A 19,501-nucleotide genomic window follows, 5' to 3' on the forward strand; every position below is an offset into this window, starting at 1 on the left:
TCTTAGCTTATGTCACCCTGGCTGTTCAACTTATACATGGATGGGGTGGTGCGAGAGGTGAATGCAAGGGTAGTGGGTCAGGGATTGGAGATGGTTAAGGAAAATGGAGAAAAGTGGGAGGTGAGCCAGCTGTTGTTTGCGGACGACACTGCGCTTGTGGCAGGATCGGAGGAGGGATTGAGGAAGCTGGTGACAGAGTTTGGGAGAGTTTGTGATAGAAGAAAGCTGAAGATAAATGTGGGTAAAAGTAAGGTGATGAGATGTACAAGGGGTGAAAGTGGCAGTAATCTGGAAGTGAGCATTAAGGGAGAGCAACTGGAGGAAGTGGATAGTTTTAGATATTTGGGTGCAAATGTGGCAGGAAAGGGTGGGGTGAAGGTGGAGGTAGAATGTAGATTAAGAGAAGCGAGCAAATGCCTTGGTGGTTTAAAAAGTGTAATGAGGAATGGGAATCTGGTAATGGATGCTAAGAGGAGACTGTATGAAGGAGTGATTGTGCCAACAGCACTGTATGGAGCAGAAACATGGAACATGAGAGAGGAAGAGAGAAGGAACTTGAATGTGTTTGAGATGAAGTGTCTGAGAAGTATGATGGGGGTTACTAGGCTAGATAGAGTGAGAAATGAGGAAGTGAGGAGGAGGACAGGGGTGGAAAGGGAGCTGGGAGATAGGGTGGATGAAAGAGTATTAGGATGGTTTGGACACATGGAAAGAATGAGTGAAGAAAGACTAGTAAAGGAGGTATGGAAGGCAGATGTGGAGGGAGTGAACATGAGGGGACGTCCTAGGATGAGATGGATGGATGGGGTGAAGGGGGCTTTGGGGAAGAGGGGAATGTCGGTTGAGGAAGGACGGGAGAGGACAGAAGATAAGGGTGAATGGAAAATGGTTGTATATGGAAAATGTTGTGAATGGGTGTGAGGTAGTGTGTGTGAGCAAACATTTTTGACGCAGCCCGAAGGGATTTCTCCCCGTCCTCTCCTTTATATGGGGGGACGGAGAGGGAGGGTCGCCGATTTAATGAAGCGGCCTTGCTGTGGATGTGCTGTGTCCTGCGACACTGCTTCTGACCCAGGGCGGTGGACAGGGTGTAGGGATGACCCGTCATCTAGGAGGTGCTAAGATGGGAGGGAGGGTGGAGGGGTGTGGAGTGTTTTCGGGGATGAAATGAGTGGGAATGTTTTTGTGCCTTGTCCTTTTTGGCTACCCCCCTGATAAGGGGGAAAAGAACCTTGGTATATGTATGTATGTATGTATATATTTTAAGACAACTTCCTGAATTAATTCACAGTCTCTTGCCCAACACTCGTGTAGTACCTACAGCAGTGTAGTTACTCTTGGAGTGGTTCATAACATAAATCAGTGGCCGTTGCCGGGTACTCCGAGGCCTTGGCTTTCTTTATTTCAAAGCCCGTCACTCCTGATTCGTTTTTAGTGTCCTAAGACCTCAAAGATCTTATAGTCTTTTAAGCTTTGTATATTTTTTAAGACAACTTCCTGAATTAATTCACAGTCTTTTGCCCAACACTCGTGTAGTACCTACAGCAGTGTAGTTACTCTTGGAGTGGTTCATAACATAAATCAGTGGCCGTTGCCGGGTACTCCGAGGCCTTGGCTTTCTTTATTTCAAGGCCCGTCACTCCTGATTCGTTTTTAGTGTCCTCCTTTTGAGACACACTGTTCTTATTCAGCGGCGCGGGACCCATTCGTCACCTCGGAGTAGACAGTGCCATTAATCCAGTGCCATTTGGACGCATGCCGAAGACTCGGTGCCGCGGCACCTTATCCTGAGTCCTCCCTTGGATACCATATGGCCGTATGTCACCATGTATCTCCTACAGCCAGACTACAAGAACGTTGTAAAACGTTTATTCAGAGTCGAGATCCTCAAGCTTGCCAACGCTGCAAATTTTTTGTCAAGAATGTTGATAAATACCGATTTTGGATCGTTTGTTAAATGTGCTAAGATCGTGCGATACCATTTAGATCCTATAGTTAGATTAGGTGAACGTGTTGAAACGTTTACTTGAACTTAAACTTCTCAGTGATGTTACAGGAAGACTAATATTGCTTCTCAAATGCCCCATGCACCTATTTCAATAAATTAATCAAACAATCAGTCAGTCAGTCAGTCATTTGATCAATCAATTTTTAGTTCAAACCATTCCATGACTTGCATGACTGTGCCATTATGTCAAAATGTCACCCTACCTTAAGAATTACAACTCTACTCAAAAGGTGAAAAACTTTTGTTATTAATTTGATCTATAACAAATACGTGTGGTATTTTAAAGCTTATGATCCTGCAGGATTGTAGGATGAAAACCTATAATCCTGATTCCCTCCTGCCCCTGAAACCCTAGACTTACCCCCTGGTAGGGGGGGGGCAGGACTCCCGTTAGGGTGACGCCCCCTAGGGAAAGAGGGAAATTACCCCCTGGTAGAGGGGGCAGGACTCTCCTTAGGATGACGCCCCCTAGGGAAATGAGGGGAATTACCCCCTGGTAGGGGGGAGGGCAGGACTCCCCTTAGGGTGACGCCCCCTAGGGAAAGAGGGAAATTACCCCCTGGTAGTGGGGGGGCATGACTCCCCTTAGGGTGACGCCCCCTAGGGAAAGAGGGAAATTACCCCCTGGTAGGGGGGGAGCAGGACTCCCCTTAGGGTGACGCCCCCTAGGGAAAGAGGGAAATTACCCCCTGGTAGGGGGGAGGGCAGGACTTCCCTTAGGGTGACGCCCCCTAGGGAAAGAGGGAAACTGTCCCTGGCCAAGAGTCCCTGGGCAGCAACGTTCCCTTCTACCCGGAAGAGTTCACGGGCACTGGACAGCTTTCCCTGACGCGTCTCCTCATAAAATAAAAGACGCAATAGAAATGGTATACAGCTTTCTTATGTCTTGCTATTGGATTCCAATAGCACGGGGCAATCTTGGATGACGTCATTCTCCTCACGGAGAAAGATGGCGTCATAGATACGTCATACTAAGATTTTATCGTCAAAACTGGTCCAAAGGTGACGGACACCCTCTTACGTCATTACTTCCTGAAGACTTGCATGACGTCATTTAACGGAAACGATGACGTTGGGGGTTTGTCTATTACGTAATGTCTCTCTGTGGCCAAAGGTGCCGCATGACCGCAGTGCATCCAGAGGAGGACCGGACCTAGTAAGCGACCTCTATTCCTCTTCCGAGAAGAACGAAAGCCGAGGAAATCCCTCTTCCGAAGCTGGGTCCGTCTCCTGGAACCGGCGAGAACTCCTTTGGTGGTGGGTGGAGGGTGAGGGTGAGGGTGAGAGCGCTCCCCGCGAACAGTCCTGGCCACAATACACGATGACACTGATTGCATTCATACATCTTACTACTGACCGTGTCCGACACGGTAATAAGGGCCGAAACAATAAAGCAATCTGAACAAACCCACAACCCCAAACGAATACCTTCACCTCAAAACACTTATCAGAATCCTCAACCCTTAGACAAAAACCCTTAACCTCCTACTAAAACCCTTTAACCCGTTACTAGGACCCAAGTACCTCCTATCCGTATCCCTTTATAACCTATTAGTACCCCAAAAACATCTGTTAGGGCATATATTCTTTTTTCTATAACCCCCAAACAAATAGCACTCGCGTAACTCCAACAAACAGCTCCCTCTAGTAAAACCCATACCTAGTACTAGAACTTAGTTCCTCCAACTAGTCACCCCAGCAACCTAAATAAGACCTCCAAACTCCCATCAGGATCACTACAGACGTCTCCCTACTAGGATCTTTCTAGGACGCCTAACCTTTCCACCAAACTCCTAAGTCCCAGCTTAGGACCCCTTCCACTAGGTCCATCAAGAATGCTATTTAGCCCCCAAATCTCCTGCATCCCTTTAATTCATAACCAAGCCTTAATGAACCCTCAGGAGGGTCTCCGAGGATCCCCAGGAAGGACCCCGGGAACCCACGGAAGGAACCTTGAGGACCACTTCGAGGAACCCCGAAAACCCCCAGATGGGACGTCGAGAAAAAGAAAAGTAGGAATCTCAAGAACTCCAGAAAGAACCTCGAGAACTCCTTAGGAAGAACCTTATAAACCTCCAGTAGGATCCCCCAAAACCCCCAGAAGGAGCCTCGAGGACTCCAAAAAGGAACCTCAGGAACGCCCACGAGGACCCCAAAAAGGAACCTCAAGAACACCCACGAGGAACCTCGAGGTCCCTTCAAGGACGAACCCGGAAACTGCCTGGCAAGGGTTTAGGTCCGGGATAAATCGGGTTTCTTCCGTTGGGGCGAGCGGGAAGGCCGTTATGACTTTCTTCGGAAAAGTGTTTTATGAGCTCCGCGGCCTGATCTACGTCCCACTTCAGGCGATCGTATACCCCGCTCTCGAGCGAGCCAAGTGTGCTCGGTCCTTCCAGCACCGTGAAGGCGAAATGTGTGGATATTCCAGAAAGCGTCAGACGATTTTATTCAGCTAAACAGAGGAACTTTTTCTCTTTTTTGGTCAATCAAAATGTTCTTATATTATTTAGCATGGTGCAGGTCTGTCTAGATGTTCCTATGGCAACCACCAGATGACTTTATTCAGAAGAAGTTTGAGTCATTACGTCACTCTCGTCTGACCCAACGGCGCCTAATGCGTTCTCAGTACAGCAGAGGTCCTGTTTTGGTTGTTGTCAGGCGATTTTAATCAAGTTAGAATGTGGTATGTTATGTGTAGTCTCTTGACTTTATCTCAGTGAAAAACTGTTGAAGTAAAAAATCTCCATGGACGAGTGATTAAAAGTCTAAGTTGACATTATATGAGAGTGAACGAGTGAATGAGTGATATGTATGTATGCATGTGTGTATGTGTGTATACACACACACACACACACACACACACACACACACACACACACACACACACACACACACACACACACACACACACACACACACAGACCACGTACTTATCCTGACACACGCATCCTCCCCTACATAATCTTTGTATCTTGAACTTCAAGCAAATCAATTTGGATACAAAAAAGAATGAATAAAACTGAGCTTCCTGCTTATCTATGAAACCAAGACTGTCAGTAGTAGACAGTATCTCACTTAAACGTAACCGAAATCGTCTTAAATCCATCGCATATGTTAGCCAAAAGGATCGTTCTTGAAGCAAACAGAAAGAGAAAAGGTCCAAGAACTTCGTAGCTTTTCCCCCCCCGAGTTCGAGAGACTCTTCAGTCCAGCCCTGACACGAGTAATAAAATCACTTAACGAAGAAAGTCCATGAAAGACTTCATCGTTCTTTTGCGGTTAGTTAAACCTTTAAAGCCTACTTGATCTCCCATAATCAACTTAACCTCCGCATTTTAATAGATGTCTGTTTACGTGATTTGATTCTAATTTATATCTCATTATAGTCTTGAATGCCCATTTCCTCGTTCATAAACCCTTTTCAAATGCTCAGGCAAGCGTGTTAATCCTATTCGGACCGTGTGGCAATTTTTCTTCTATATATATTTTTGTTTTTGTCTGCCGTCACACGATTTTATTAATTTCCTTGGGGGAACCATTGGTAACGCAAATCACGCTAACCATGATGCTCGTTTCGATATATCCGATTTATTTTAACTTTTTTAATATCTTATTTGTACGATTATTAATTTATTTGTGTGTTTATTTGTTTATATATTTTTTTGTTTATTTATCATTCATTTATTCATTTACCAATATATTAATTTATCTGTTCATTTATTCACTTTTTTATTTATCTTTTTGTCTATTTATTTATCAATTTACGTTTCGATTTGTTTATTCATTTAATCATCTATTCATTAACTTATCTATTTAATAATTCATTCATTTAATTATCAGTTAATGTATTTATTTATTAATTAATAAATACATAAATACCTACATACCTACATACATATACCAAAGGCTTTTTCCCCCTTACACGGGGGTAGCCAAAAAGAAAAGGCATAGAAATCACTTCCACCCATTTCATTTCCCATATATTCCACCCTCCTCCCTCCCTCCTATCTTAGCACCTCCTGGGTGACGGGTCATCCCTGCATCCTGTCCACTGCCCTGGGTCAGAAGCAGTGTTTATCTACGTGTTTAATTCATGCATTCATTCGTTTATTCATTTATATATTCATTTATGAATTAATTTATTCATTCATTTATCAATTGAACTATTCATTTATTTATTATTTATCTTCATTAATTTATTCATATGTTATTAATTTCTTTATTCATTTCTATATTCATTTCTATATTTATTTCTTTATCTACTTATTAATTGATTTATTTTTATTCACTTATTCATTTATTTATTTATTTATTATTTACTTATTCATTTTTTATAATTATACGTTTGATTATTTATTGATTTATTTATTCATTAACTTGTATATTTATTCACTTATTTATTTATTTGTTTGATCAATTATTGATCTATTTATTTATCTTTTTATTTATCTATTTGCTTATCTATTATTTATTATTTTATCTGTTATTTATCATTTATCTGTTTATCTTTCCTGTGTCGTTCCGGTTTTCGTTATCCTGTAATTTTCGGGTTTACATTCTCCTCTTATTCTTTCTTCTCTCATTTCTCGTAATTCTCTTTCCTCAAACTTAGTAACCATGTAGTAAGCGCTGAAACTATCAGTTGTTTAAAAAAAAAAAAAACCGATTAGACAACTTTATGGATGGGGATGACAGGTGGTGATGGATTGGGAGCTGCCTAGTGTAGGCCTTATGGTCTCTTGCAGTCTCCTTTATTCTTATGTTCTTATGTTCTCATGTTCAAATCGTTCTGGGTAAGGCTGAGGTCATCATGGGTCCTTGCGGCCGATTCTCTCCCGTCTTAGGTCATTCTGGTATACGGGCGAGATGTGGCTCTTCAGGTGACCTGGACCCTCCACTTCCGGGGACCAGAGACTCGAGGCATTGTGATACATTCGAGGGCCTTCCTTGGGCGTTAGAGACACGATGCTACTTCGGGTTGACGTGTTCATTCAGAGGCTTTCGATGTCTCCCCTGTCAGGTTGTGCTCGAAGTGCCTCCCACTCTTTCTAATATCCTCTTTCTCTCATTCTTCTTTCTTTGTTTTTTTTCTCTCTTTCTCTTTCTGTCTCTTTCTTTCCCTTTGTCCTCTCTCTCTCTCTCTCTCTATCTCTCTCTCTCTCTCTCTCTCTCTCTCTCTCCGTCTCTCTCTCTCTCTCTCTCTCTCTCTCTCTCTCTCTCTCTCTCTCTCTCTCTCTCTCTCTCTCTCTCTCTCTCTCTCTCTCTCTCCGTCTCTCTCTCTCTCTCTCTCTCTCTCTCTCTCTCTCTCTGTCTCTCTCTCTCTCTCTCTGTCTCTCTCTCTCTCTCTCTCTCTCTCCCCTCTCTCTCCGTCTCTCTCTCTCTCTCTCTCTCTCTCTCTCTCTCTCTCTCTCTCTCTCTCTCTCTCTCTCTCTCTCTCTCTCTCTCTCTGTCTCTCTCTCTCTCTCTCTCTCTCTCTCTCTCTCTCTCTCTCTCTCTCTCTCTCTCTCTCTCTCTCTCTCTCTCTCTCTCTCCTCCGTCCCTCTCTTTCTCCCTCCGTGTCTCTCTCTCTCTCTCTCTCTCTCTCTTCCCTCCGTCTCTCTCTTTCTCTCTTCCCTCCGTCTCTCTCTTTCTCCCTCCGTCTCTCTCTCTCTCTCTCTCTCTCTCTCTCTCTCTCTCTCTCTCTCTCTCTCTCTCTCTCTCTCTCTCTCTCCCTCCGTCTATACCCTCTCTCTCCCTCCGTCTCTCTCTCTCTCTCTCTCTCTCTCTCTCTCTCTCTCTCTCTCTCTCTCTCTCTCTCTCTCTCTCTCTCTCTCTCTCTCTCTCTCTCTCTCTCTCTCTCTCTCTCTCTCTCTCTCTCTCTCTCTCTCTCTATCTGTCTCTCCTCACCTCTCTCTCTATCTGTCTCTCTCTCCTCACCTCTCTTTCTCTCTTTCTTTCTCTTTTTCCCTCCTCTCTCTCCTCTTTCTCTCCCTCTCTCTCCTCTCTTTCTCTCCCACTCTCTCTCTCTCTCTCCGTTTCTCTTTTTTCTCTCCCTCTTTCCCTCTCTCTAGTGGTAAATTGCTGCCTTCACGCTGTCCTGATCTCTCTCGATTTCTTTCACTTTTTTCATATTTCATCCTATTCCCCATCGGCATTCCAGACCATTGCACTCGTATATACAGCCCCGTTCAGCTCCCGTTTCTCTCACTATCTTTCATATTCGTTTCATATATTCGCGTCCCTTTGAAACTACGTACAAATATGAAGGTGAATGAAAAGATATGAATAACGTTTACCATATATTGTCTTATAACCAAATTAAATTTTGAGATTGTGTAATATACAGATATTATATATAGATAATATACATGTATATAGAATACATGAATTTTTGAATGTAATATGTATTTATGCTTGTGTATATATTGTTTTTGGAAATATGTAATTGTATACACCAAATACTGACCCATTTTATTTCGGATCTATCAAAATATAAATTCATATTTCTTTAATACCTAGTATGTTTTATATACGATATTCCCTTTAAAGATAAAAACATATATTTTTTCACTTAGATATAATTGTAGTAAAAGAATGTATGTCTGCATAGATCTGATATATTACGGACCAGTTTTGGCTGTTCTCAATAGTACTGTTTGCATGTATAATATGTATGTATGCATGTATGTACGTACGTATGTAGTATGTATGTATGTATGCAGGTATGTAGGTAGGTATGCATTCATGTATACATGAATGTATGCATGAATGCATACATGTATTTATATATATATACACAGTATATGTATTAAGAATGTAAGTATTATGTATACGCATACGTATTGTGTATGTATACATACGCGCTGGTAGCGTAATCGGGTTGTGGTTTCGAGTCTTACACTCCCCTCCGATTCCCACTAGTTACTGTTACCTGCCCTAAAATCCAAGCGTATAGGGCAAAGGTAACTGCCCTGCATGTATGTATATATATATATATATATATATATATATATATATATATATATATATATATATATATATATATATATATATATATATATTTTATATGTATACATTATATGTATGTATCTAATATATGTATTGTATGTATGTGTTGTATTTATGTATTGTATGAAGTAAATGGATGTATTCCATTGTATATATATATATATATATATATATATATATATATATATATATATATATTTATATATATATGTATATATCTATATATATATATATATATATATATATATATGTATATATGTCTATATATATATATATATATATAGATATACATATATATAAATATATACATGTAGTGTTACTTCAATATTTGAGTGTCTGTTAAATACAGATACATAAAAAGTGAAGGTTATTGGCGTAGGTTAGGCCATAGGATTTTGAATAGTAGGAAAATACTGGTTACATTAATTGAGTGGAGTAGAAAGCCTACTGAAAAACGTACAAACACAAGGGACAGATTGTACAAAGATGAGGACGTTGTTCACACTGAGATGAACACCTCAGAAACATGTTCGAATGACATATGGGTTTAGAATGTAAGTGATAAGTTGAGGAACAGTTCAGTGTAAAAGTGGTGTTTGTGATGTCGCCTTGTTTTGTAAACTATTGTTAACGCCTAAAGCCGACCTGTGCGTATTTACTATATTTACCTCCTACAAGGAAGCTATGTTTTCAATAGAGTTTATTTCTCTTTGTCTGTTTATCAGTATCATTTGGCAAAAGCTTATTAACAGATTCTGATGCCTATTTTTTCAGTGTTAAACGTGATCTAATGATCACACCAATAGATTTCTGTGGCGATACAAAACAATGGGATTTTCTTGAGCTTGAAGCTAAAATTTATTTTTTATAAGAAACTGCTTTCGCATAGTATACCGTAATGTGCAATTCTCTTGACGGAAGCTTGCACATTTTGTGTCCTTTTTATCATATACACTAGTTGCCTATGCACAAAAAAAAAAAAAAAAAAAAATTATCTATGTATCAACAACAGATATATTTGCACAATTCTGTTGTATCATGGGTCAGTTTTAAGTGTCTGTGATAGTACTAATCAATGCCACAGAGGGTGTAAATAAGTGTTAGAAGTGCAAATGAAAGAAAAAGCGTATGACGGAAGTAGAAACTCATTGTGTGGTGGCTTTGAATGTCTGGACAAAGGTGAAAGTATTACAAGGATCACATATTTTAATTAAAAACGCTTTATGACGAGAAAACTTTGAAATTAAGTGAATCAAGATGCTAATGCAAACTTATAGATATACGAGAATACTGCAATAAAGGTAAGGCTGAACAGAGACGAATGTGTACAAAGTATTTTGAATTCAACATGGAAACGGGATGGTAAAATGGAGGAAGATTCCTAGAAATCACTGAAACTTAAAGATTAATGGGAAAATATTGAAGAAAAAAATGCAGCGGGATAAACATACAAAAACACACTAATATCAACAACATATGCGGTAATGAAATGTGGACATTTCAAGCTTCTGAGAATACGGAAAATTTTCCCTCGGCCAAACAAGATTGCTACGCAACAGCTAGGATAAATATACAAAATGTGCGAGTGTGTGTGTGTGTGTGTGTGTGTGTGTGCGTGTGTGTGTACATGAAGTTATGGCAGAGAATGTATGTAAAGACCACGAACACAGAAGGCGGGTGAGGGAGGAAAGTGAGGTTTACGAGCTGGTGAGATATTTTTTTTTTTTTTTTTTTTTTTTAATACAAATATAAGTGATGGTGAATGATATCTGTAGAGGTCGAGGAACATTGTCAACTTGGGAGAAGTAAAAAAAAAAAAAAAAAAAAAAAAATTAATGTCAGCAGTGGGGGTGGGGGTGGGCAAGGTGAAAACAAAGGTGAAGATAAGGGTGAGGTCGGATGGAAAATTGATGGAAGATGCGAGTGTTCAAGCCTTTGGAAACGGATTCGGCCGCGGATTGTGGAGTGAAACTGGAAAGTGAATATAAATTGGCGTCAGCGAATAGAACTGTAAGCGCCTTGAAGACTAGTGTGGGAAGGAAAGGATATATCGTTTGTGAAGTAAGAGGGAACGAGTAAGGAACCAGGAGTACGAATGCTTTTGCACAGAAAAGAAACTTGGCAGCTGGATGGAGATATAAAGAAAATAAAGAAATCAATATATCAAATAGTTAATCAATAAACAGGTAGGCACAGATGGAAACAGTGAAAATAGAATGTCTTGGAAATGCACGTGGACTGAAAGAAATTGACACTACTCGAACAAAGAAAATGGGAAGACGTCAACGTAACAGACTGAAAACAAAGATGTTGATTGTATTCTAATAAGCATGTGGCATACTTTACAGACTTTTTGCTCTCGGATGTCAGGTGATTATATTCATCTGAGTGGATGGCCCCAGGAATAAGCGCTGTTGTGATCGATCGAGACTCATTTTTATCCCAATATTACCCATTAACTGAATAAACTCACTTGGTGTCAAAGTACGCTACGGTCTTGAAGAGGGTAAATATGATCAGTAAAAAGACAACATGGCGGCGAGATGCAGACAGAAAGACAGACAGGTAGAGAGACAGACAGGCTGACAGGCAGGGAGACACACAGACTGACAGACAGACAGATAGACAGGGAGACAGACACAGACTGACGGACAGACATGCAGACTGGGAGACAGACTGACAGATATACAGACAGACTGACTTGCATACAGACAGGCATAAAGACAGACAGGCATAGAGACACAGACAGACAGGTATAGAGACAGACAGACTGGCAGGCATAGAGATATACACAGACAGACTGGCAGGCATAGAGACATACACAGACAGACAGGCAGACAGAGAGAAAGGGAGAATGGGAGAAAAGAGTGTGTGCCTGACCAGAACAAATTGTATTTTTTTTTGTATTTGCTTACAAAGCTCACCTACATCATCTCCTTTTTTTTTTTTTTTTTTGAGACATGGAATTTGTCATCAAGCTCTTTAAGATTAGTAACTCCTTCCCAGGTTTCTACTCAAGAACAAAGACATACCAAAGAATGAACTAAAAGAAAAATATGTTTATCTTTCTGAGCATGTGTACAATAAAGCTAGAAAGGAAAAAGTCTGTCTATTTATTTCGAAAACGTCCTTGAATTCGACATTTCGTCCCAAGTCGACATGACGTCACAAGATAAGCTACTATTATTTTTGTAAATTTCACTATGCTCTTCCAATAAAACAAAATATTCAACAAATAGGAACGTGCTACCAGTGAGGCCCTGTTATGCAGTGAAAATGTTTTTTTGAGAATATTTTTATTTCTTATAGATTTAAAAAAAATTCAAAATGGACACGTGGCAGTCATTCGTGATGGCGGTTGCTATAGTAACACGAACGACAGATTTCATATCTGTTGCAGTCCGCAATGTCCCATAGAAAGGAGGAGTATTAGTAAAAAAAAAAAAAAAAATGGAATAGATAAATGATAAATATATACATAGATAAATACATACCCTTATATATGGCTGCTTTTGTATGTACTTGTAATCTTATATTTCCAGGTAAAACAGTCGATGAGTAATGAATATTTATTGTGTGTATTTTTTCATATACTACCACGAAAACCTATTTACATAATCTTTTTTGTGCAGGTAATACAATCAATAACAAGAAAATACATATATAAGCATCTTTGTAAATAATAGTGTTCAAATATATTTATATATATTTCTGTTATTTACAGGTAAAACAGTCAACGGGTGGAGCATACCAAACACTAAGGTATTTATACCTAACTTTGTTACAAGTTTCAAAATTCGGGGGGGGATGCACCTCTCCGACGCTTGCCCTTTCTTAACCGGTGTGCTTTTTTTTTTTTTTTTTTTAAGTAATTTTTCGTATCTTGTTACACATGCACTGGCGTTTTTCTGCGCGCTTTTGTGAGCCTTTATGGATGATTGGGTGTGTATATGCAATTCAATTTCTGCACGCGTTATTCTAGATACCAAAGCGTTAGGAATAATGTGTATTCCATTTTTGTGCTGATTTTGAAATCGAAAATACGGTATATGTTATTCCCTCCGTGCGTGTGTGTGTGTGTGTGTGTGTGTGTATGTGCGTGTGTGTGTGTGTGTGTGTGTGTGTGTGTGTGCATGTGTGAATGTATATATACATATATATATATATAATATATATATATACATATATATATATATATATATATATATATGTGTGTGTGTGTGTGTGTGTTTGTGATTCACCATGGTCTTGGATCACGTGTTGGACTTGTGATCGACAGTTACTACCCTCCCGAAAGAGAGCTCATAGCTCATTTATAACCGATCTATGGGTAATGCTGTGACCTTACACGCACACACACACACAACTCCCCGTCCACGAGAGTTGGAGTAACGAATCGCAGCGTAGCGATACTGAAATTATTTCAGCTCTGGGCGGGATTCGAACCCGAACCGCCGTGGTGGCAGCCGGGAACGCTAACCACTGCGCCACGAGGTGTTTGTGTGTGTGTGTGTGTGTGTGTGTGTGTGTGTGTGTGTGTTTTCCCTTACTATTTCGTGGGCATAAAATATGTGTGAGGCAGTTTGAATTCTGTCAAGCCGCAAGCGAATGCGTAGTAAGGGCGAACTACATACAATTCACTGCCTAGAAAGAACATTGACAGTTAATAGAAAGTTGAATAAGTACATAAACAACTTGATAAAGTAAGAAAGCAAATAATGAAATAGATAAATGAATTAATAAATAAATAAAAGAAAATAAGTAAATAAATGTGTAAAGAAATAGATGTATGAAAAATAAATGAATTTATAAATAAATAGATAAACAAATCAAATTAAATAGATGAATGAGTGAAAAATAAATAAATATAAGTAAATAAATAGATAAATAAATAAATACACGAATAAATTAATAAACAATAGATAAATGAATATGTAATAAATTAATAAAATAGAAAAAAAAATAAACAAATGAACGAATCAATTTATCAAAAATGTCTTCGCAAAGAGGCGCCGTTGTCGCCTCCTGCGAGATGGAGAGTTCGTGACGTTCAACCAAATCAATCAATCAAACCAAAATATCTGTGGACATATTGGTATCGGGAGACTCACAAATATTCAAAATATTTGATCTCCCATATGGATACGATTACTCATGACCAGTGAACAGGGAAAATGACATTCGCATTATGGAAGAAAAATAAATAACATTGTAAATTTGTTCACACAGAACAGAATCGAATTTTGGCTTCAAAATACTCTGCTTAAGCCGGCCGATATCAAATGATAGAACAACAGAGTGCGAGAGTGCGAACGCTGAAAGTTTTTTTTTTTTTTTTTTTTTTTTTCTCTCCGAGAATTGTGAGTTATTGTTGGAATTGATTGTGGAGGTATAGGTTAGACTGGAAACACAGTTGTGATATATACATATATATATATATATATATATATATATATATATATATATTGTGGGGGAAATTACATTTAGATGAACGCGCTGCTATACAATATACATACATATATATGAGAGGTGAATGACGCCTCGACAGTGACATAACCAGTGATGACGTGATAACGGTGACGAGAGATTGTGTTTTCCGCTTTAACGTCTACGCGATGTGAGTTTCCCTCAAATGAATAAAATCAGCTGTAGTCAACTAAGATATGTAAGAACGAAAACCTTCGTCTATAGTTTCATAGAGATAGGTTATAACAGTTACGATAAATAAATTAACTTGCGGCAGTTAGAATAAAAGCATAAGCGGTACAATAATCGTCTGCATATTAACATCTACAATACGGTTGTAAAGTTTACAAGCTCGGTTTTCTCACAGTATTCTATCTATTTGATCAACGATGCACTGTCATTTTGTATATCTGTTTTGGTCTCCGGCAAGCGATTTCCTTCGCATTACGGAAGTCCTCTTCCCATACACACTAACGTGAGTTGAACATGTCATACAAATTAACACTGATCCGGGAACATAACTTTGACACGTACATCTCGCACGGTACTTTGTTTCCCGGGAGTAATCTTTCCTTTTATACGGACTTCCGCTATGCTACTCTGTTCATCTCTTTAGCGGAAGGGAAGAGGATTAAAAGATACACTCAGGACAAATTCTAGACCCCAAGGTCTCCAAGCATCCCGGTCTCGTCAGAGCATCTTTTACGCGAAGTTCGACGGACCTATAAAATACCCTTGGGGTCTCACACTCCAAATAAAGAAAGATAAAATAAAAGGAAAATGCCGTTACACGTAGTCATGGCACCATTGGATTTTCATTTCGATAAATAGTTCCATTAATTCAAATAACTATTCCATTGTGTTTACATGCATGTTTTATATATATATATATATATATATATATATATATATATATATATACTGTATATATGTGTGTGTATATAGTATATATATATACATACACTGTATATATATATATGTATATATATATATGTATATGCATGTATATGTATGTATATATATATTTATGTATATATGTATATGTATGTATATATGTGTGTATTGAAGGACAATATATTTTGTCAAATTGGAACTTGGTCGAAGGTAAATGTGGTGTGAGTATCGCTTCATTTTCGAAAACTGCGCGCCTCGCAACAGCACCGCTATTGGCCTCATTAGATGCAGTCTCGGTCCACGTCTCGCGATGCATCTGCAAGAAGGTGCAATTAAAGAGCACCTTAAGCACCACCATAACATTGGCATTAGCAGGAAAAGATATTCAGATGCAATAGAATAATTGCCAGCATTGGAGATCCCTCGGAGGTTGCTTGTTTTCGAAGGTGTACAGTTAAGAGAAAAGGTTCTGGTTTTTAACATCCAGTCGAACGTGGCTTCCAGCATTGTATTGTTCGATATTATTATACGCTGAGTAAGATGAAGTCCTTCTTCTTCCTCCTCTCACGTAGACTGTCCACCTAACCTCGTCTTTTACACCCCTCACCAATTTTGAGAACAGCTCGCCTCTAAACAAGTGATACGATTTAAAAATGAGGCTAGGTGTACGTATAAACATTTATGCTTTTGCATTTGCAATTTCGTTCATTATTTCATTATTCTTGTTATTCGTCGCCAAATATATAGATGGAAGAGACCCAGTCATAAAATGAGTAGATGATTAACTATAAGAATGTTGCATTTAAACGCGCGCGCACACACACACACACACACACACACACACACACACACACACACACACACACACACACACACACACACACACACACACACACACACACACACACACACATATATATATATATATATATATATATATATGTGTGTGTATGTGTGTGTGTATGTGTGTGTGTACACATGTACATATATGTATATTTATGTACACTTCTATACAAATGTATATGTATATATATTTATGCATATGTATGTCTGTGTGCATATATATATATATATATATATATTTGTGTGTGTATATATACATATGTATGTATATGTATACGTATGTATAGTATGTATACATATGTATACATGTGGAAGTAGATAGTATTTTCGTTCACCTAGATAAAATATTTTCATATGAAGCTGTGGCTCGACTACGAAGATTGTACTGTAATGTGGGAGAGGAGTAGGAGGAAGCAGTGGAGAGGATTGGTGATGCTCCTGTACTGTAGGGGTAGTATGAGCTGATGAAGTACCAGTCTGTCAAGGTCACGGAGAACATGGTCTCTGTGCTATATGGTCTCTCTAAGATCGTGCAACTAGAGTGCTTTGACTTTGTTATTTGATTCGTGTCCAATGATACGATAGGGTCCACACAATTTAGGGGAGAGGTTCGAGGTGGTGGTGTGGTTGAGAGTATAAACAATGTCTCCAAGTTCAAAGGTACAAGCTCTGGCTGATTTGTTATGCGGACGGACCATTTCGTTCTTGGTCAGATGAATAGTATTATGGATTCTTTTGAAAAGGTTATTGAAATTTGCTACTTTAAGCCTTGACATAATCATTGAAATTGTAGATGGGAAATTCTTAAACAAAGAGGTCATATGGGAGTCTTTTGACCGAGCCAAATGTTAAGTTGTTCCTTCGGAGGAATGGTATAGTTCCTGCTTGCCACCAGAATTTAGAATTGTTTGTAGTCTACAGTGGGTTTGGAGGCGTTGAGACAAACGAAGTTGTGTGTGTGTGTGTGTGTGTGTGTGTGTGTGTGTGTGTGTGTGTGTGATAAATGTCTCCATCTAAACTGATCTACATCTCAGATCATTTCACGAGGAAACCAATAGTGGTTGCCAATGGTGGTGTTTACATACAAATGATGGTTTTTGCCAATTAGAGAGTTATATATAATCTATTCTCTACTATCTGCTGCTTACTCTACTTCTAAATTACAATGTACAAAACATGTACTGAGTATGGACACTCAATACTCATGAATAGGTTACTTATACACAAACAGTGGAAACACACATTAAAAGTTCATCGGTCGTATGGCGAGTTGCAGTTGACAATGGCGCTTGCAGGTGTCCTTTCACGCTCTGTCGAAATGACCTCGGTAAGGTGCGACACAATAGGCTGTCCTGCAGGAGTTTTCTGGAGAGGTCGGATCTGACGTGCTGTCTCTTATTACATAGGATTACAAAGGCGGAGCATGCTGACATGAGACCTTATGGTCCATATCTAGGTCGGATGCAAAAAATATATATGATAAATAAATAAATGAATGAATGAATAAATAAAAATATAATGAAAATAATAAATAAAATAAATGCATAGGTATAGTTGAATAATAAACAAACAAGTAAATAGTATTAAATTGACATATAACTAATAATAAATGAGATTGAATATTTCCTTCGATCATCTTGCAACACACATGTATATATATGTATATGTATACATAAGTATATATATATATATATATGTATATATATATAATATATATGTGTATATATATATATATATGTATATATACATATATATATATATATATATATGTGTGTGTGTGTGTGTGTATGTGTGTATATGTATATATACGTATATATATGTATATGTATAAATACACTTATATATTTATATATATATGTATGTATATATATATATATATATATATATATATATATATATATATATGCAGAAAAACCACTAGGAAAATAACAGAAACGAGGCCGAGCGCTTTCGTCTATTCAGAAAAAGCGCTCGGTCTCATTTTTGTTATTTTCCTAGTGGTTTTTCTGCATACTAGATTCACGCGTTCAAGTGATATATTCTGTATATGTATATATATATATATAAATATATATATATATATGTGTGTGTGTGTGTGTGTGTGTGTGTGTGTGTGTGTGTATGTGTGTGTGTGTGTGCAAAGAGTTCTTAGAAATACTCTTTATGGGTGTGTTTGTGTGGAAATGATTTGACATTTTAAAAAAAAGTTAAAAACGTTAACTAAGTTTTCGGTAACCTTACAGGAACAAATTTCTGTAACATTAAAACAAACGAAATATAATACACACACACACACCCCATCCCCTGAAGGAACATGGTATCCTATTCTTCCTCGACTACGTTGCAGGGCCAGACGGTAGCTCAATTGGAGTTGTTACTTTCCATAAAGATGATCTCCTTCGTTAATTGGACCCATATGGATGATTATAGGGAACGATAAGGGGCCTCGAGTTCTAGGTAATGTGCATATGGGAGAGAAGGACGGTTATAGAGAAGATATAGGATTGATGATGAGGATAATGTTACGAGCAGAAGCGGTGGTGATAGAGATAGGTGTTAAAGAGGATAAGGAATCAATATTAAAAGAAATGTTTAAAAGGAGGTAAATAGGGAACGTTGGGGGTCCGGAGATGTTGGAGAGGGATTGAAAGAGGAAGACAGAATTGAGAGAGAACAAACTCTGTAGAGCAAAGTAGATGAACTGATAATTGGATTCATAGACAGATGGATAGATAGGTAGCTGTATATATGTAGATATATATATATATATATATATATATATATCTATATATATATATATATATATAATATATATATATACACGCAAGAGCCCGCGCGCACGCACACACACACACACACACACACACACACACACACACACACACACACACACACACACACACACACACACACACACACACACATTATATATATAATATACGTGTGTGTTTGTGTGTATATGTATATATAGATCACTAAATTGGCACATATAGACAGATAGAGATAAGTAAGTAGATACACAAACAGACAGACTGATAGAAATACATATAAAAATATAGGAATAGAGATAGACAAGTATAGACACATGGAGATGGAAAAGATAGAGGGTCTTGTGGATAGAGAGGGTTCTTCTTCTTCTTCTTCTTCTTATTCTTCTCCTCCTCCTCCTCCTCCTCCTCCTCCTCCTCCTCCTCCTCCTCCTCTAAGTATAGGAGGCAGAAGCATGGTAGGTAGGGACCAGGCGGTGCTCTGTGAAATAATCCAATATTCCTCTCCGGAGTTTACCATAGAGCTGTTCAAAGT

At 38.6% G+C, this 19,501-nt stretch overlaps 1 protein-coding gene across 3 annotated transcripts in view; it reads left to right on the top strand.

Annotated features, from left to right (window-relative positions):
- Positions 1–19,501, top strand: part of LOC143029593 (uncharacterized) — a 1,250,372-nt gene that overhangs the window by 225,670 nt on the left and 1,005,201 nt on the right. For 2 of the 3 annotated variants that reach the window (XM_076192294.1, XM_076192296.1), the window contains exon 2: positions 12,720–12,757. The exons of the other annotated variant lie outside the window; for it this stretch is intronic. In XM_076192294.1, coding sequence (XP_076048409.1) covers positions 12,720–12,757 — 38 coding nt within the window. The remainder of the gene's footprint in view (positions 1–12,719; positions 12,758–19,501) is intronic. 3 annotated transcript variants of the gene reach the window in all.

The sequence above is a fragment of the Oratosquilla oratoria genome, chromosome 11, assembly GCF_046742065.1.
Source record: "Oratosquilla oratoria isolate Oo_2021 chromosome 11, ASM4674206v1, whole genome shotgun sequence".
In the NCBI taxonomy this organism is placed as follows: domain Eukaryota; kingdom Metazoa; phylum Arthropoda; class Malacostraca; order Stomatopoda; family Squillidae; genus Oratosquilla; species Oratosquilla oratoria.